Raw genomic sequence first — 21,587 nt, 5'->3', positions numbered from 1 at the left:
GTATAATTTCCTCTGAACTTATTTGAAGACAACGATTATATTGGGATCATACGGCTTTGAACGATGGAAGCGGCAACGGCGCCCACCCAGCGTCGAATAACATGGGTACCTGGGGGAAACCCTGGGGGGGTAAAGGCGGTCAGGGGCGTGATGCTGATCACATCACCCCACTCACGACCGGATCAAGAAAGTGTGGGGCGTTACCCCCACACCCCCTATACGCCTTCATGGCGTGGTGCTATGCACAGAGGAACACTTTACCTTTTTTTTTTACCTTTTTTACGGCTTTGAAGGAGAGGAAGGACGTATTTAGGGGGTCCAGGGGCCCGGACTCGCTGAAAGATTTACCAAGTACTAAAATTAAGTAATTAAAATATTAACATTTGTTGCATAACCCCTAACCCTATAGCCAGCGGCGGCTCGTGACTTTTCAAAGATGCGTGCTACAACTGATGCTGTTTTTCATGTACTTATAATGACCCCTACCCCCCACCCTCTGTGGCCACGAACGTTAAGTGGTCGACTTTCGATCTCGCCATCGAAGTTCCGGGTTGAAGTCTCGGCCCGGGTATGGGCATTCTTTGTGAATGCCCCTTCATTAATTTCATTATTACAAAGTATTACAAAGAATACCCATACCCGGGCCGAGACTCCAACCCGGAACTTGGATGGCGAGATCGAGTGCCTTTAAATACAGTGCTGTTGTCAAGATATTCTTGAACAGCATTGTCTAAACTGCTGATAAAATCAAGGAGTCTTAAAATACCCCAGGGTTTGCGGAGGAATCTGTTTTATAGTGGCCGGCCACGCAGGGCCAACGCAAAAGCTCCACAGAACTTGATGCAGTCTATGATTTTTGACAAGACGTGGCGATTTTTTTCAACTTGCTCATTATGCGATTCTAGATAAGCGTGGCTTAACTGCGTTGCTATGTTGACAGTTCCGAGAGAGAGACAAAATTTAACTCATTTTTCATGTGCTTCTTGCTTTCACAATGCTTTCTCATATATTCACATAAATGTCCTACATCTTTTACCCTTCTTTAAACCACGAATCATTACTTCCAAAAAGTATGCAAGGAAAACAGAATAATGCATTTCGAATTTGACACCCACAAAGTCATGGTTCACTATCGTACAATTTTCTATTAAATGGCCTTTTATACGTAGCCTTCTTACCTCCTTTGCATTTTGCGATAGATCCAAATCTGGCAACGGTTCTTGAAGAGAAAGGTCGCTGCAACAAAGAATCCACCGAATTCATCGTACATTAACACTCACTTTCACTTCTAACAACAACAAAAAATTCCACATAGCTAATTGTCACTGTTTATTCCTACTGTGAAGTGGTTATCACAACGCGTTACGGCGCCCGGGTCCTTGGGTTCAAATCTTCGCCTGGGAAAGTGTGTTCTTTGTGAGTATAAGCGAAGTGAAATAAACTATCAATGAATTATTTATTTTTAACTTTCATTTATTATGTAATTCTTTTTAGCATGCGACGTTTTGGTTAAAATTATAATACGATTTATAAAATCTTGAAATGCTAAATGAGAACACTGCAACGTTCTTTGTAACGCATCGATCAGAAAGTTTGAGGCATGGATTTTCAAAATTCATTTGCATGTGTACTTTGTCCCCTTTTAAAAGTAATCCGTTTTCAGTTATGTTACTAATCATTAAAAGGATGCCTCAATACCATATCGGAGAATGACAATTCATATTTTCCCCCTCCTCAAAGCAGGGGCGCCGACTTGTCAAAATTATTGGGGGGGGGCTCTGATCACCGAAATAAATGAATGAATGACTCCCTCCCTCCCTTTTTAAAAATAAAAATTACGTCTTCGTATAGCAGTTTTTAAACAGCTATTATCATGCAAATGAAATGCAACATGAAAACGTTTAGAAAATGTTTCAAAGTCTCTATCTTTTCTGTCTGCTCATTTGTTTTTTTAGATAACAATTAACATTTTTATTGAAAAGTAGGCTATGTATTTACATTAAGAGGCCAACCTAACAGTTTTATGCCGGCCTCGGTAGCCGAGCGTGTTGGGTGGTCGACTCAACTCGCTTTGATCCGGAAGTCTCGGGTTCGAGTCCCGGCGAGGACATGGGTGTGGTTTATCCGTCCGCATCCGCGCCCTCATAGTAGCACAAATGTCCCGCGCGCGGCACTCAGAGCCGCCCTATGAAAACCAACTTTATTTAGATGAACTATTGATGCAAATTGATGTTGAATTACCCTAGCGCTTACTGGAAATCAGACGATATATATGAACGCAAACAGTCCATTTAAGACATTTTTATTAGCTAAACTAAAACTAAAACTACATAAACTAAAAACATTAGAGGAAATGACACAGAGGTACACGCTTAGACTTTTGAGGCAAATGCACCAAAATATTATTCCCAAAAATACGCGTAATTAAAATTTTGCCATATAATAAAGGAACTAAAAAATGAACTCATCATTCATAAAATTTTCAACGTAGTTTTCAAGAACGTTCAACATATTTTTCAAAACGAATTGAAATCATACAAGTAGGGGTAAAAAGACAGTTCTACGCCAGAAAGTGGCAAACAAAATTAATTCCATCCCCTCAAGTTTCGGAAATATATACATTTTTTTATTTTCTAAGAAACTTGATTTGCTGGCTTAGTTTTGACCCTAATTCGAAAATTTTAATAGCATTCGATAAAAAATTAGAAGTACTCTACAACCTATTAGACAGATGATGATTAGTGCTTGCTGGTTCTGAGTTATTTTAGATTTAAATTTCAAGATGTAATTTCTAAGATGTTTTGTAATTCATAAAGTATGGGCTGTAGGAAAACAATTCTTGCTTTATCTGCTATTGCTCGACGAGTTCTATAACTGCGAGCCCCCACTGTGACCTCCAAAAGTAGTGGGGCATTGAACCCATTGTAAAAAGGCCACGAGATGCATCGTGAAAAGGGGCTCACACATCATAAAAAATACATCGTAGACGTTTACGTTGAGGGCCCCACCTACAAAAATAAGGCCCCAAAATAAGATTGAGCAAAAAATAGGGCTAGAACATCGTCAAATGCTATAAAATCAACAAAAAATACATCGTAGCCGTTTACGCTGAGAGCCCACCTACAAGGATAACATAGAAGCAACCATTTTACACTTTGTAGATTATTTTAACTCGTAAAAGGCTGTAAAAAAGTGATTAGGTTAAGTTATATCACGTACGATCATGGCATACCTACAAAGATGAGGCTCCAAAAATGAGATTGAGCAAAAAATAGGGCTAGAACGTCGTCGAAGGCAATAAAATCCATAAAAAAATCATCAAAATCATCAAAATATGTCACAACTGAGGTTAAATACTAGGCATACCTACAAGGATTGCGTAGAAACAATAGGTTTACACTACAGGGTTTAGAAAGGAACAATTTATTCCAAAATTCTCAGTCAAAATCTTGCTGACTCACTGAAAAAGCAATCAAATGAGTAAAATACAACTCGAAGATATTTACAAAATATTAAAATTTTCATATCTCAATGTTTCTTCTTGTTTTAAAAGATATACGTGAAAAGAGATATACACACTCAAACAAAACGGACCCAATATTGTCAATTTTCAGTACATTTTGACAACTCCGACATTTCGTATGGGTACTGCAATGGTTTCTGCATACAATTAATTTGCATTCCGAACAACGTGCCGTCGTTTTATTTTTCTTATATCCGCCAAATTCATGGCTGGAGTGCTATGATTTAAGATAGGAAACGTACCCGCGCGCGGTACTGAGTGCCGCCTAAGGGGGACCGGTCAATTTTGAGGCATGCAAACAACTGAAAAACGCCAGAAAAAGGTTGGAACGCCTCTATGTTTTCTTGGGAATAGTGTAGATAAGTTTTCTAGTGCTTTCCAGACCATTCTTACACCGATAAGGAGAATAATTCAAAATTTTAGAAAAAGCGGCAGAGTGCTGCCGCGCGGGTTAAGGAGGGTTAATGTCCGCAACAGACTTGTAAAGAAAGGACATGGGACAGGTGCAAATAACCTTAGTGTTGACGTACCCATAAAAATAACGAATATTTACAATATTTAACAGTTTTACTTAATTATTTACATAAATACTAACACAAATCGCAGGAAAATAGTTTTACTTTTTTGTTCTTGCTAAAATATTTTACTTTTTAATTTAATTTTGCAATAATAAAAAAACACATAGCACGTCGTGCTTTAGCAATAATGCATTTGATCATAGTCGTTCCCGCTTTTGCAATACAGACTTTTCATAAGCTTTCCTTGCGTACTTTACTGCAAGCCAGTGTGAAATAAACTCAAAGACTTTAGAATTATTTTCCCCTTATTCTTTGGACTAGAGGAAGATATTTCGAGTATAACTAAATATCGTACATATCAATATTGCCTGAAAGTCGTGTTTACGACCTCAAATTGTTTAGAATTCACTAAACAACAAACATACTGGTATAATTGTCATATCACCTCGTTATTTTGACACTCTTTTTAGTAAAAATGTTAACAATACTCATAATTATATACTTAGTATATAGTAATAAGTCATGTGTTTTGCTGTCTCCGGTCATAGCCCCCCAAAGTTGATGGTCTAGAACATTTCAAATGTGTATTTAAAGTTAAGTTCATATGGCACAATACAGAGTAAACTTTACAAGAGAAGCAAAATAATGCATTAGATCCTCTTAAGCAAAATTATTTGAGGGGCTCTGCCCCAACATTATTAACATTGGGGGGTCCCCCCAAGCCCCATGGAGTCGGCGCCTATGCCTCAAAGTAAAAAAATACTTTTGCACTCTGAATCTCCCATATAAATGCTACGGGCCGTCTGCTTCAGCCGAGCTCAGTGCCTCTGCGGTGACGTCACGCGTTCGTGAAAGATCGGCAATCTTCGGATGGCTCTACCTATCCTCTATATTCCTTGGGAACTAACTTATGGCCGAATCACACGAAACTGGATATCCATTTAGTTGGCGCTGAACTGGCTACCTGCCTGGATGTTTTGGTTGCCTGGCTGGCTGCTTGACTGGTTTGGAGGAATAAGACATCTTCTAATTGCTACTGCCTTTCCTCGGCTGGATTCTGTGGAACAGCCAATCAGAGCAAAGTTTGGCCATGTGAAGATAATCTGTGAGTTTGCAAAGCGGAATTTTTGTGTGTGGTTTCCGAGTGTTGGCTGTTTTTGTTAGTTTCTCGATAAAAGAAAGAGATGACGTGCAGTGCAGATTCGAACAGGAACCTGTGACTGTCCAACAGTGGCGGATCCAGAGGGGGGGCACAGGGGCACGTGCCCCACCCCAAATAAATTCTTATTAATTAGTGTACACTTTTGAAAAGTGGTGCACCCCGTATATCGTTAAAAATTGCTGAGTGCCGAACATCATTTGAAGTTGGTGCCCCCTGTGCATTGTTGAAAGTTGGTGCCCCTGTGCATTGTTGAAAGTTGGTGCCCCCATACACCATTGGAAGTTGGTGTCCCCGAACATCGTTGAAAGTTGGTGCCCACGAGCATCGTTGAAAGTTGGTGCTCCCGTATGTCGTTGAAAGTTGGTGCCCGAGTATGCCGTTGAAAGTTGGTGCCCGTATGTTGTTGAAAGTTGGTGCCTCTCGAACATCGACTATGTTTCTTTCTTAAATCGTTTGTAAAGTTTCTCCCTGGTCTTTGTTCCGTCATGAAAGAATCAAAGGGCTTGAAAGTAATGTTTAAAGCGCATTATCCTACCCAACACTATATGCTGGTGGTGCGATCAGAACTAAGCTCCCACTTATTCAACAATGTTCTCAAACAATGCAACGGTCTACGTTGTTTATTTATTTTTAAGAAACAGCTGAATGTAAAAGAAAAGTTCTTGTCAGCTTTATAAGACAATGTCTTACGTAAGTACGAGTACCCCTGTGCATTAGGTGTTACATTTCTTTGCACATATTTGAAAACCTTTCCTAACTGAGGTTCATTGTTGTGAATGAGAAGTCCTGGTGTCCAAATTACTAGCAGCTTTATCATGCATCATGCATGTTACTGAAAAGGACTCAGGTGCTACATTAAACTAATTATAAAGCAAAAAAGAATTAAGAAATGATGTAAAACAGACTGTCTATAATATGAAAATGTTTCTGTAACTTGTGCGTTTCTGTGTTCGCGAGGAATGCGCTATTTTTAATATATTGTTTTTTTTTTTACAATGTAATCAGATGACTGGAATTGGTACTTAAAGAAATATTAAAGTATAAAAACTTGTTTCACCATGGTAAACTTTAATTTAAAGTAGTACTGTAATCTTCATTAGTATTTATGTGTACACTTTTGGAAATTGGTGCGCCACCAAAACAGGGTGTTTCAGAGCGACCCAGACACTACCTTTTTCTCGAGAACGGGAGATCGTATCAAGTTGAAACAAAAAATGCACCACTAAGTTGGGCCCAAAGAATCCGTGGAAAGTATTTGCAACACCCCGAAACCCACCCTTTGTTTAGTGGGGGGCACATGCGCCGTTTGTGCGATTTTCAAATGGTAAGGGTATGTTTGGAATGCAGATTCGGAAAGGCGGGGAAAAAATACGATTGTCATATGAAACATTTGACTGTACCACCTACCGTTTTCCGTGTAGAAAATGGTTTTGCAAAAAAAAAAAAGAAGGTGAGCCAAATCGAGTATACCGAGCTTAACAATTAAGGTAAGTGCAGCACCATAACAGTTTCGGAAAGTGCAGGACACAAGCTTTCCAACGATATGCCACATGATGACTGCGGGACTAAAAAAGGATGAAACCGCGTGACCCAAAAAAGAGGGTCTAAAGTTAGGGAAGTACTCGAAAATTTCAAATGGCAAGGGGGGTCGAGTAATACCTCGTTTTAAACGTCACAGAAAACGTGAAAAGAATGCGAACATGATTTTGTAATCCACTGACCGTTTTCAAAATTGCGACCAAAACAATTCCGATCCCTGAAGTTGGTGTTCCAAAGTGAGGAATTACGTACGTAAATAGCAAAACACAAACACTGGACAGAGTACATAAGATCCTGTACAAAGAATGCCAGTGGAACAGCTGTCTATTCATGACAAGGTTTCTAAATGGTTACTGGTTCGCTACCATTGTCAGACCATGCCACCCGTCACATGTAACATTAGTGTACTGAACGTCTGGGTGAGAGGTTTGTAGTTTCGTGTAGTAGTACATGCCCCTGTGAGTGTAGAACATGCAGTGAGTAGAGTAGTGTATATGAGTAGGAATAACAATTACAACACAAGAAATAGAAATAACTTACTAATACCTGTACACAATACAGTTCTATATGAAAGAGGCCCTAAGTACTCAGGGACTCTCTTGTATAACAACCTTCCAAATCACATAACAAGAACATTGAAACCTGCAAAGCTTTTAAGAAAGAACTGTACAAATACTTACTGGAACACCGCTTCTACTCAATTGATGAATATCTAAGCCTGCAATAATGAATGTATGTATTTTTCTTCACAACTTTCGCTAATTCATATCTTATTAAAAATAAAATAGGTATCGTAAAACATAAACCACATTATACTATACTAATATTGAGGCATCTCCATGTGTATCAGAGTTTCCAAACATGGTGTGGTGCCTGGTAAACAGTAACATTTTCATTGCAGTTTTATTACCTTACGTTGTACTCAATGATATTTTATTATATTCCACCGTTACCATGTATTGTCTTGACATCATATTATTGTATTATAATTTTACGATATTTTACTGTAACCATGTATTTCATTGTTTTATTATAGTGCATTGTTTATGATATTGTAAACAAACTGACATGTCCTATATCACTGCCTGTATATGCAAATAAGTGATTCATGGATGAAATAAATCTTATCTTATTTTTAAAACAAACGTATTAAGAACTACAATCAGTACATGATTATTTGACTATTCTCCTGTGCGAACATACTAGCTATAGTTTCACTCTTCTTGCCTTTCGAGCAACAAAGTCATTAATAACATCATCGAACACAAGTGATTGAACTCTGTACTTCTCAACAGACAAAATAACCAGGTTAGTCAGCTTTTCTTGACTCAGGGTAGAACGCAAGTAATTCTTTATAAGCTTTAGCTTACTAAAACTCCTTTCACAAGATGCAATAGACGAAGGTAGAGTTAAAAATAATTTCAATGCAGTGACAAAATTTGGGTACAACTCAATACATTATATTTTATGAATGAATGAGAGAGCAGCAAGTGTGACAATTCTGACAAGCATTCCAAGTGAAAGTCTTTAACAAATGCTTGCACATGATGTTTAAAGAACAACAGTTCATGAAGTAACTCACTTCCGTTGATATCCTCAGGGTATAATAAAGCCAGATCAAAGACTCCCTTTCTCAACGTTTCTTCTGATATAACTGCCATGTTGCTAGGAATAATTACGGAAAAATCCTTCAAAACTCCTTTCATTAGCTTGAATCAATCACCTATTTGTGACAAAATTGAATCCAATGCACAAAATAAGCTCTTCCTAATTTTTGTTCTTAATTTATGGCTACACTTTCATCTTCTGCAACTTCATCGAAAAACTTGGCTTTCTTTTTTGGGACGCTGTTCTCTACTTGCAATGTTCATATCATCACAGATTTGTTTGCTTTTCTCAAAAGCGTTCGTCACAATTGTTTCTCGATTGGCAGACAGAAAGCTCTGCAGTCCCTGTAAGTGACTAACACCTATATCTACTGTAACAGACTTTTCTTGTAGCCGTAGGTTAATGTCGTTAATAGCTCGAAGAATAGCAGAATAAGAACACAAGAAAGTTAAACTTCTTAAGGATGTGTTGCAAGCATTTGGCACCGTGTACTGTTTCGGGTGACTCTTTTGAGAGGCTACATAATTCCTCCAAAGCTGCACAGACATCCGGAAATTGGGTACTTAGAGATTGTACTGCGTTTGCTTTTAAAGACCACCTAGTTGCTGATTGACTCTTCACAGTCATGTGGTTTCTATTTCCAGTGCTGAAGAATCTCGTTAGCGTCTGTGGATTCAACATTTTTCTTGAAAAATTTCGATAAAATCGTTGCACTTCTAATGTTCTCTTTCTCTCTTATCTTCTTTCTTTTCCTGTTTTGAGCCCCAGAAAGTTTCTTGGAAGATATCACTTATAATAATTACACAATTTCGGATACACAACTTCATCAAAAGCACGTTGACTATACAATAGACCTCGCAAAGTGAGTGTAAAATTCGTAGTAGCTACATCTAAACTAGAATAGCATGACTGCTTTTGTGAAGTTATGAGAGCGTCAATTCTGATCCTTTTTTGCCTGGTCGTTCCTTTTTGTTGTTGTTGTTGTTGTTGTTGTTGTTGTTTCGCAAATTTTGTTTATCGTAATGCTCTGAATGGGTCATTGTTGCATATTAGAATGCAGCCTGTGTCGTTCTAATTGCGAACAGCCCTAATTGAGAACACTTGCTGCCTAAACAGGAATAACACCATATTACCTTGGAAAGCTCTGTCCTAATTGCGAACACATTGTTTCTTCCTTTGGACCTACAACTTCTTTTAACGAATTTTGAAAAGGGGCTCAGTTCCACACTTATGACTGGACAGTGCCTTGTCGGTCACAGTTTGAACATAGGAAATTCGACTTGATTAAAGTCGTTGCCGAAGTTTATACAACTGAGACTGAGTTGGTGTTTTAAGTCCACTTTATGCACTGTAAGGCTAATCGGGACTGGACCTACAGTTTAAAGTGTGATCCGAACCACTATGTGTCTTCACCGGGAATCAAACCTAGGACCCCTTGATTACAAGGTTGAGGGTAGATTTCTTTAAAAATGTAGGATTATCACTAATCTTATTACATTTGTTAGTGCTCCTCACCATCATTTCCTCCAAAAAGAACCAACACTTTCTTTCTTCCTCTTTACACCTTCTAGATTCATTACCATTTTAAGAAATATTTCGTTACACTATTCTGCCTCAGTCTTTCTAGTTTAACGTTGATTTTGTGGCTCTATCCCTCCACTGTATTATTGGTCTGGTGCCCAGGGGCGTCAACTTAAAATATTTTAGGAGGGGCCAGGTTGGCATAAACAGTATTTATATATGTAAATATATATAATATATGTCCCTCTACTTGAATTTTGAGGGGGGGCAGAATATGCCTTGCCCCCCGTAGCTGGCGCCCATGCTGCCTCCTGTTGAAGCAGTTCCACGTCTCTTTTGGCATTAACACACGAATGAAAGTCAGACTACGACGACCGAACTGAAAGGGTGAAATGACCTTGGAGGGATTTACAAAATAGAAAACCACAATAAGTCAATCAGATTGGCTGTTGTTTGCCAGTCAACCCAGATGTCTCTCTGGGTCACTGCCCTTTTGTTTGTGAAAACAGGTTATTCAGTTCCATGTATTCGCAATTAGGACATGAAATTACTTCTTATTTATATGTGTTCGCAATTAGGACTATTTAGGCGTTGTTCACAATTAGGACTGTTCGCAATTAGGACACAACCATGCAACCACTAATGACAAAGATCAAAGATGTCCGAGTATTGTGTCTCGATGCAAAGCAGCATAGACTGTTATTTATTATTGCTGTTCTAAGTGACGTGTAATCTCATCCTGTACACCTTTTAGCTATTTGAAAGCTGCTTGGAAAGATATTGAAAGTACCAAAAACCATCACGGCGTATTCTTTTAAATGAAATAGCTTTTTTGAAGAGATATTAGGAAAATTTAGTACAGTTGTTACGACTTGCAGACTGCAGTTTACACCAATAGTATTTTTACAACTGCATACACTATTGGAACTATTCACTAAGAAGTAATAAAACACATCACTAACAAACAAATATATATATATATATATATATAAATTGGGTATTTATTTATTTTATTTTATTTGTTTAAAAGAAGAGCTTGCAATGCGAGCGCAGCGAGCAAAAATATCAAATCAATATCTTTGCAAACTGGCAATGATATTGTTTTAATAGGGTGCCAAAACTTTCGAGGGGATCGCATGCATCCTCTATTACAAGTAATTTTTATTGTTTTTCTTCTTGCCCTTCGGCGCCCCCTTCCAACAGCGCCCAGTGCGACCACCCCGCTGCCCCCCCCCCCTCTAGCTACGGCTTGACTGAATGTATAACATATAAAGAAATAAACCAATAGTGCAAGCAAATACTCTAAAAAATAACTTAATTTTTCTATTTGATAGGGTTCTCATATATCTCAAACTTTTTGTTGTCATGGGAGTGTGTTGGACTTTGGAGTTTGTCTCATGGGCTTGGCCTGACCTAGGAGCCATTTGGTACTTCACTGATGCCATCAATCTTTTCCATGGAGTCTTCATCTTCTTCATCTTTGCTGGCAAGAAACAAATTCTGCAGAGTGCTTGGAACAACCTACCATGGTGTGAGAAGAAGACTGTCATCTCAGGTCCACAATCATTTGATGAGAGAAACACTGAGTCGTCTTCAGTTCCCAAGAGCCTCACAAGTATTTCTCTCTCAAAAATGAATTGCCTGTAGCTATTTTATTTTCCACGATTTTGAATGTGAGCTCTGTTCAAGCTCCTCTATCTATGGTTGTAATTCTTGAGGTCTTTGTAAAATAAAGAAATCATCAAGTTGACCAAGTTGGTGAGTTATGTGTAGTGGAAGGCAACCAAAGAATTTAGCTATGAGAGGAACATGAATTGTGACGTTTCACAGGAACAATGTCAAATAATTATATGCGATTTACATAATAGCAAGAAATTCTAAAAATCAATTTAATTTTTCCTTTTTTATTCCAGTTTACATGAGAAATATTTACGTTATATTTTAGAATGTCCTAAGTACATCTATCTGATTTTAAATATCCTTCTTTCCTTTTTATCTGCTAAAACTACTAAAAACAACTGTGTTAAATTATCTTGAATCTATAAAAAGTGGTTATGTAAACCTTTAAGAAGAACATAGATATCCTTCTTTCCTTTAAATTATTACTTTCTCTTGGCGTTCATTATTATTTGCAAGACAAAGTTAGTTCAAGGTAGGAAAACTTTTGTGAATGATCATGCAGAATGAAAGTGTTTTGATGGGGGTTACATTACTACTTCAACATTGTGTAACCTTTACCTCTAAACATCTTTCAAGCATACCATACACATTTTGCAATGTAATCTTGCCTTGTAATATACATGTAATGCTTCAAAGAGAATTATCCCCAAGATGTAATTGACGGCTGTAATTTAATCAATCCTGATTAAGATGATGTGATGTTTGTCATGTTATGATGTTGGGCCATTGGTGTTGTTGACATTTGTGACAATGTAATGATGTTAACATGAATTGAGCACTTTGACCTTTGTAAGCAAATATTGCTTGATAGAACTGTGGCTATTTGTGCTTAGAAATTTGTATTTTTAATTATAAAGTTACATGTAAATTCATAGATCAAGTGTTATCAACACTCATAAGGTAGGCAGCAAAGTTAAAAGTCTGATAAGTTACACTATTAACAGTCCATTATTGAGTGTCCCAAATGTAGTACCTAGAAATAGTTGTTAAGTCTGTTCTATCGCTGATGTTTTCCTATTTTGTTTTACATAAAAAAAAACCTTTCAGAACATTCTTTCGTACATGAATTTTCTTGTGTTCTAAAATTATATTGAGCAGGCATTGATGTGCTCCATTGCTTGTTAGATAGCAATGGGTGTAACAAATAGGCAGATAATTTTTTTTTCTCTGTTTTGAATATGAATAAAAGTGTGTCACAATACAGTTTCTGATATTGTAAAATATTATAAATTTTCTGCCTGAATTATGAAATTGCAGCCATTAATATTATGGAAGCATTTTCAATCTTTTGTTGCTCAACACAATGTATAAAATGTTTATACCTTCCTGATGGCATCACCTTGTAATCAAAAGATTCTTAGTCTGATACCTGTAGAAAGTATAAAATGGTTCATTCATGATGGATGCAGTAAACGCGGTTTAAAATAAGTAATGGTTCATATTTTGTTATTTAATATCCTTTTCTGTCACTTTTGGCTAATTGGGATGATGAGAGAATGCTCACGAAGGATGCCCATGCCCAGGTCAGGGTTCAAACCAAGAACTTCAATAGCTAGATCACATGTAGTGTTTGGGACCAGGCACGTATCCAGAGGGGGGCTCAGGGGGCTCGAGCCCCCTCCGAAATTTTTCGATTTACACTAGATAAAATGAGGTGTTTGGCTTGTGTGTGTGAAATAAAATATTTTGATCATAATTTAAGGAGAAATATAATTATCGAGGGAAGGTGGAGAATGTCCTAGAACCCTAAAGGATAACACTGTTATTGATAATATTGTATAGCTATAAACTTTTCTTGCTCTTTCGGCGTTGTCGCAACGAACTTGAGCATTATTTAAAGATTTGTCAGCATTTGGAAGTTGCTACTGTTGAAGGTAGCGCCATGAGTCGGGCGATTGCATTACTACAAAAAAAAAGTGCGGAACATTCCAGAATATAATATGGATATAAATACGCGGATTCAATTTCACAGTTTGTCTGTACAACAGAATAATTCAATAAGACTGCACGAGTAAGTGTGACAGTCCATTAGTGATCAGTCAGTGTCCATTGACAGTTTTATAAGATGTAGAGATTCGGGGGGGAGGAGAGGAGGGAAGAGGACTAGTGACACATTTTCCTGGAAAGTGCTGTAGTCTACCACTATTAGTACAAGTTTGGGTCCAAAGCTGAAGACATTGCCGACAGTATAGTGCTAGTTTCGGGTCATGAGCCGAAGAGATCGAAGGTCTCTAAAGTAAATATTTCAGCAGTAATGGGCATTGGAGCATCATTTTTTTTAAAAAAAATAAAAGGAAATATGCTGCACAGATCGACTGAAAATCAAAGTTTTGAGTGACGATTTATTAGTGACTGGACCAAATTACGTGTATGCAGTCGTGGGTTAAAAAAATACTTTTAAGTCAACTGTTTTGGAAAAACACTCAAACACTAACTATCACAAAGGGGCAGCCATGAAGGCCGAAAATTTTATGAATGTCGAGAAGAGAAAGCAAGATGTTGCATATGTGGAAATTTTAGCGGAAAAAGCAAGCTCGACCATGACTCGAAAACCAGAGTCTTTGGCACCATGCTATTCTTTGTTCTACCAAGTGAGCTACCGAGTCACCCTTGGCTTCGTTTGATCTTTTGCTGTCGCTGTAGAGCAATGACACGGTATGCCTGGTGGAGTCAGCATTTTCCGCTAAAAATTTCTGCATAGCACATCTCTTGTGTATGCCAACCGTAAGATGTTGCCTGTTTAATTAACAATCACAGAAAAAAGGAGATAGAATAAAACTAAGGGACATTCCCACCAGTTGACAAGATATTTTTCTTCTGTGGTCAACACGGGCTGCTGTTTCATGGTGACAATGAGATTGACCCACCAGGTTTCACATCGAAGCTACAAGCTATACGTGTCGCTCGAGGATTTCACAAATCGAACACAGGTTTGTGCAGCCTGTCGTGCCGCTACGGTGTGAAAAGTTTCTGTTGATTAGGTCACTCATTTCAAACGAGGTGTGTGTGCCTTCGGTCTGAATTCTTCCTAAATCTTGAAGATCCAAGTCACAAGGATGGAAAATTAGAATTTTTGTTAAGGTTACGTTTCGAAGCAGGCGACAACACCATAAGGGATCATATCCAAACCGGGGAGAACACATTCGAATGGATTGTCCATTCGAAACGGACACACATACACATACTAAGATCGTTTCGGCACAAACACAACGTTCGTACATTGAAACAGGCGATTTTCTTCTATTATTATTGCACGTGGCAAGAGCACAAACAGGGTGATTTGTTCTCATTCTACCGGCATTCAAGAAAAGGCGTGTATAAGTAAATAATCGACCCATTTATCTCAAGCTTCCGTATACGCTAACGAAGTAAGTTCCATTCTGTCCTCTTAATGACGTCATAGCGCTCACAGAATCATGGGAAAAAATCTCGGATCCTCGGGAATGGCCTACCTAATAAAGGTACCTTGGAGTGATATGATGAAATTGTTGAAGGGACACACAAAGTACACCCATGCCCAGACCGAGATTCAAACCCGGGATTTCTGGCATCATAGTGCAATGTGAAAACCACTCTGCCATGGAGGCTGGCAGTTTACCATAGTATACTAACATGGATGTCGGGAGGGGGGTCGAACGGGTCAGTGGACCCCCCTGGAAATTTACAATGTTCATTTAAAGACACAAGAAAGCCGCAAGTTTGTTACTCTTATTGATAAGGACAGAAATAAAGTTCATTTAGTTAGTATTCGAACAGAATAATCAAAGTAAAAATGTATTGGATCGAAAACATTTGAGTGAAAAATACAGGAACACCGTTATATTCTACCATTTCATGCAAAGAACAAATGGATTCACAGATTTCAAAATTCTAATAATTACAGTTGTAGGTGAGAGGTCACACAACACACTTTATAAAAATAATAATCCCCCTAACATTTAAATTCATTTCGAGATTTCCGACCCCGGGAACCTGTTCCTTACCGTCAAATGCAGCATTGTTCTTTAACGCTGGGAAAGTGTGCATGTGACATAGTCTGTGTTAGAAGTGATGCAGTGTTTTTTCGTTTTTGTTTTTTTGTGGATATGAAACGTCCAAGGTTATTACATCAAGAGCGACGTGGTTTGGAGTAATACTACGCTCGTTCACGGGCAGTGGGATAAGTGTCCAGCACTTACGGACGTCAGTAATAAGTGAGCTGAAAACAGGCACGTATCTAGAAATATGTTTTCGGATAGATTACGAGAATAATAATTAATAGCAGTAATAAGTTATTATCATTGTGCCATCAACAGGTAGGAAGATAATGTAAATCATATATGACAGCCAGTGGCGGCGATTAGGAGGATCAAGGGAACCATTTGCCCCCCCCCTCACTTCTTGCATATTTTTGCCCTCGCACTAGAAAAAAATAACTGTCATCCCCCCCCCTTAGTTTTGGCACCCAATCGCCGTCACTGATGACAGCTGATATTTGAAATACGCCAAATGAGGGTTGATGCTTGTTTGTTTGAGTTTTTGTTTTGGGTCCACTTTATGCGCAGATGGGCTAACCGTGACTGGATTCTTTATTATTATTATTTTTTTTTTTTTTTGCGTGGGCGAGGTTCAGCCTGAGGCTGTTCTGCCACCTAATCCGTGTCATCGACTACATTTAAATTTACATTTCTTATTATGATGACGGGAAGTAATGAGAATCAGGTTCCTTGACTTACTATTTATTCAACACAAACAAGTAATTGCAGGTATTACACCCCGTACAAACGTCAAGCCACTGCCCGATACCCAGTCCGACGTCAAGCGATCTGCCGTTTCAACTGCTAGCACCGCTCCCTTTCCACCTCGCTCGAGCCGCGAGGCATGAGGAGCTCTGAGATCGTCCACCACGTCACAGCGACGCTCCTACCTCAATACACACGAGTACAAAAATATTTAAATGATACAACTGTCATATTATACATATGTTATTACAGCCGGACCCCATGGCCGAGTGGGTTAGTTCAGCGCAGGGACGGCGCCAGGGGTGGGCACGGGTGGGCAAGCGCCCACCCAAAAATTCCTGTGCCCACCCGATTGCCCACCCAATCAAATTCAATAAGTACATATACTTGGAGATATATGAATAATTCGATAAATAAGTGTATTCTGATGTTCATTACATGTATATTTTACTTGTGAATATTATCTATGCTAGAAATATTCACATACTATCAACCCATAAAAAGCCAATTTTGTCATTAGAAAGTGAAAGTAAATACTAGAGCTATTGAAACAAAAATTGTGATCAAATGAATACTTCCATGATTAAAAGCAGTTAGTACGCTTAGGAGGCTCAAAATTATGCACATACTTATATAAATCCCGGCCTGGATATGGTTAAAATAATCTCCAAATAAACAAATAAAATCATCATCTTAGCGTTACTTCCTCCGGCAACACACTACATTATTTTGACTTTTTAAATATTATTATTATTAGAATAATTTAATCAAGAAGACTTAGATGGGCAGGCCATGTGCCACAAATGGCAGAGGAAAAAATAGTTTACAGGATTCTTGTTGGGAAACCTGATGGTAAGAGACCAGTAGGAAGGCCAAGACGAGGATGGAGGGGTAACGTTGAGATGGACCTAAAAGAAATCGGCAAGGATCGATTGTATTGATCTTGCCCCGAATAGGGACAGATGGAAGGCTTCTGTTGCTGAAGCCATAAACCTTCGGGTTTAAGTATGCTAGAAAGTATAATATATTTTGTATTTAGCTCGGCATTAAAATTCCAGTAGTGTCCCTTCTTTTATTTCATTACAATTTTTATATACTTGTTATCTTCAAATATCAATATGGTATGCGAAATATCAACTTTATATTCATTCTACTAAAAAGAAGGAATCACAATAATCACTACAATACTGCAGTGAATAAACTTTAATAAACCAGTTATGTATGGAAAAAGCTACATAATTATTCAATTGCTAATGAGTGGCTTATCCTATTTAGAAATCATCTTTCCACACATAAATTTTGCCACATGAATCAGCCGAAAATGTCAACAGAATCTGTACATACAGCTGAACTAAAGAAAAAAAAGTTATGTCACGAAGTATCCAGAAGACGATTTTATTAGTTTGTTTCTAATCCACTTTTATACTCAGATAGGCTAATCGGGACTAAACCTACAGTTTAACGTGGAACCAGTTTGCATTGTGCTTCCACCAGAGGAGGAGGGAGTCGAACACAGGACCTCTTCATTATAATGCGACAGCGTTATGCCTTTGTGGAAAAATATACAGAAAGAACTCGCACCAAACGTGGCATTTTATTACCACAGAAGATGCGTCCATTTTAGGAGGGCGATTGCCTGAGACAAATATTTGAGACTTTCGGAAACAACATCATTGTTCACGGAATTAGATGCCTTGATCCACTAATGAAACGCTGTGCAATTGAAACTACCATCTCAACTTTCCAAGAGGTATGAACTAATGCAACTCCATTTTTGGAAGAGTAAGTTGTGGTTGATTTGTTATATTTAACCTTTAAACAGCCGAGCCGATTTTCGAAAGTAACCCCTCTCTCGCCGCGGCCTTTGCGCGCCATTTTTAAATTTTTACACTTATTTCAGAAAAACGTTATATCTCCGAGACTATTTGAGCAATCTACTTCGGATAACTTTTGTTTGAAAACAAAAACATCAGAGCATGCAACCGTGTACAATTCAGAAAGCCCAAGTGAGAAAAACGGGGTTGAGAGGGGCCAAGTCCCCAAATTTCAATGAAAAAAAATCTGTCGTTCGCCCACTCTTCTCCCGTTATTTTGGATAAAGGGCGCAAACTTTTGCATTGTTTTCAGAGAATATATTTTTTGCAACAAAGGGAACTTCTTTCAAGTCTCTAGTCCTCATACAGGCTGAAATATGGCGCAATATGTCATATTAGAGAATAAATTAGTGTATCTCGTAGACTATTTGAGCAATCTACTTCGGATAACTTTTGTTTGAAAGCAAAAACTTCGGAGCACGCGACCGTGTACAATTCAGAAAGCCCAAGTGAGAAAAACAGGGTTGGGAGAGGCCAAGTCCACAAATTTCAATGAAAAAATCTGACGTTCGCCCCCTCTTCTCCCGTTATTTTGGGAAAAAGGCACAAACTTTTGCATTGTTTTCAAAGAGTAGACCTTTTGCAACAACAAAGTGAAACTTGTTTCAAGTCCCTAGTTCTCATACAGGCTGAAATATGATGCAATATGTACAATTTACATTTTGGCTAAAATAGCTAATTTGCATATTAGAGAAAGGGGGAGGGGCTGGGTTTTCTTCCACATGACATTTCAATGTCTTATCTCAACATCTGCCAGCATTTACAACCTCACATACAAGTATGGAGGTCCTAAAAACACGTGAATGTTGTAATCGGCACTATGGGTCATATACTGGGTGAATCTTTTAAAAGAGGCCCCGTGGAAAATGTGCTCCTTGCTTGTAGGCAACCCTGGTACACCGAAGAGAAGATCGGGGCATAGAACAGTCCAGGATATATCATGTCATGTCATGTTGTCGAATATGCTTGGTACCGATATCCTGGACTGTTCTCTAACCCGCTCTTCTCTTCGGTGTACCAAGGTTGCATACATGCAAGGAGCACATTTTCCACGGGGCCTCTTTTAAAAGACTCACCCATTGGCTGTTTTCGCCTACAATTTATATGGGTCATATATGACCCATTGGGTGTTTAAAGGTTCAAGTTATTTTTCTGCTAATTTTGATAATGACGACGATAAGGTTCAATGGTGATTAGATTTAAAGTTACGAAGGGGCGAAAACAAACACAAGCTGACACTCAAAATACAAACCCTCATAAATTATTACTTTGACAGTGGTTCCAAGCGGCAGGGACTCGTTGCCTGGAAGAATCAAGTTTCTAGGGTGTGCTGCACAGGATAGAGGTTGACATTCTAGTGTGTTCGAAATGGTCACGCCATTCAAACCAAATCATTATGAAAAATAGATGAATTATTACTGGCACGGTGATCAACTTCGATGAATTCCTTGTGTCCTAAATCATTTTGTTACCTCAAAAAATATGTTCATGTAACCAACCATATGTGTATTGCTTCTCCCGCATTAGTAACATGACAGTTCAGAAAATGAATAGCAACTTAGCTAATAATCTCTTCAATTCTGAACAGATTTTTCGGTCTTACTTGTTTGTGAGTGTCTGTCAAAATAGCCTTTCGTTAGCCTAAGATTACTTCATGGACAATGAACAAAGAATTTGATTTCCGTGTGTGTTTTAAATCATTCCTAATAAGACGTTCATTTTAATCCAAACATTCAGTGGCGGCGATTAGGAGGACCGGGAAGTGGAGGATGCAGTCCCTTCGCCAAATTTTGCCACTTTTTGCCCCCGCACTATGGCCTCCTTATGCTAAGCCTTTTCTACCAAGAAAACGTACATTGTCTTTGCCCCTCAAATTGGCACCCAATCGCCGCTACTACAAACATTCAGATAGATTTGTCATTGTACAAACCTTGTAAGCTAAGAAAAGTGACCCCTAAGGAGTAAGAAAACTCTTTCAATTAAAAACTCATACGATGAAAATACTATGCTCAGGAACATGCATTTAAATTACGAGAAACTTCACGATTATCTACCGTCGCACTTTCTATCATTGTCAAGTATGTGCCTTGTATTTGCAACACAAGCTTAAACTTAATTCACATTTATTTCACTGTATTAACATGCATGAAAGAATGTATGGCTGCGCATGGGTAAACACTTCCTTGAAATAATTGTGTCCATCGGAGACAAAGCGAAAGGAAATGTAACAAGATGCGAGAATAGATTAGAAAAGAATAAAAACAAAACAAGAAAAGGGAAAAGAAGTAAGAAGAAAATCGGGAGTGTAAGAGAGAGGGGGATACATACGTCTTACATACACATATACACTATATATGGTCTTACATTTATACTGCCCACCCTAATCTATCAATAAGGAGCTTCTGCCCACCCGGTCGAACATTTCTGGCGCCGCCCCTGGTTCAGCGGAAGTGCCCGCGCGAGCAACATCGCCGTGCCTCTGCTCGTGAACCGGTGAGTCATCGGGACTCTGGCGTGCTAGACGACGCGAAACGAGTAAATTTTCAAGTTACGTAAAGTTGTTGAATTGAAGGAAAAATGGAAATTCGTCGCGTAAATACGCTAAAGTTATGGTTTTCAAGTGTGAAGAAGTGCCCTTCATCGTTGGATACGGGATACTCTTGCATTGACTGAAGACCAGGTATTAAGTATTGAACTGGACCAATACCGTAAGTGTGTATATATTAAGTTAGTGACGCGTCTATTAGGCGAACAGTTAATTAATAAATTTGAAGGGAAGTTAGTGTATTGTGTTGAGGATGATGAACATGAAATTAGATTAGACTGGGCTGATAGGACAACTACACTAGTGAGATTACATGTTATACCAATGGAAATAACCGATAGCCATATCCGTACAGTGCTTGCGCAATATGGTGAAATTAAGACCCCTCCGGTGGACGAGCGATATTCGGATGAGCATATTTATAAAACTCGTGCAGGCATTAAGTTGGTGAGAATGGTTCTGAATAAGCCAATCCCGTCCTATGTATCAATACAGGGTATGCAATATTGGGTAACATATTATGGACAGAAACCTACCTGTAAAATATGTGAAGACACTCAACACACAGCACGGTTTTGTCCACAACGACGTGGTGCTGTGGGTGAGCGAGAGATACAAGATAACATTGGAGCAGGCGCTACTCCTGTAGAAATCCAGCCTAAGCAGTCATATGCAGCAAAGGTACATAGACCACCTAGCCACTGTTCAGACGGATATAAAGGCTGACACACAATTTACAGTGTTGCCAATTCCAATGCAGTTGCAAGAAAAAACTGTGAACAATGAACGCGATAAAAATCTGAAAATAGAGCCGAAAAAAGCTGAGGTTTTAGAACACCAACTGGACCCTACCAAGGAAACACCTCTACCTGTGTCTATCCATAGCAAATCGTGGG

The 21,587-nt window shown here is 38.6% G+C and overlaps 1 protein-coding gene across 1 annotated transcript in view; it reads left to right on the top strand.

Moving 5' to 3' along the window:
* LOC145984910 (G-protein coupled receptor Mth-like) overlaps positions 1–11,785 on the top strand; it is a 110,346-nt gene extending 98,561 nt beyond the window's left edge. The window contains exon 5 of the mRNA XM_083118298.1: positions 11,206–11,785. Within this exon, the coding sequence (XP_082974424.1) occupies positions 11,206–11,518 (313 nt within the window). The 3' untranslated portion in view covers positions 11,519–11,785. The remainder of the gene's footprint in view (positions 1–11,205) is intronic.
* The last annotated feature ends 9,802 nt before the right edge of the window (positions 11,786–21,587 follow it).

The sequence above is a fragment of the Lepisma saccharinum genome, chromosome 3 (genome assembly GCF_977018435.1).
Source record: "Lepisma saccharinum chromosome 3, izLepSacc3.1, whole genome shotgun sequence".
In the NCBI taxonomy this organism is placed as follows: domain Eukaryota; kingdom Metazoa; phylum Arthropoda; class Insecta; order Zygentoma; family Lepismatidae; genus Lepisma; species Lepisma saccharinum.
The sequence above is the reverse complement of the archived record's forward strand: the minus strand, read 5'-3'. Positions and strand labels throughout refer to the sequence as shown.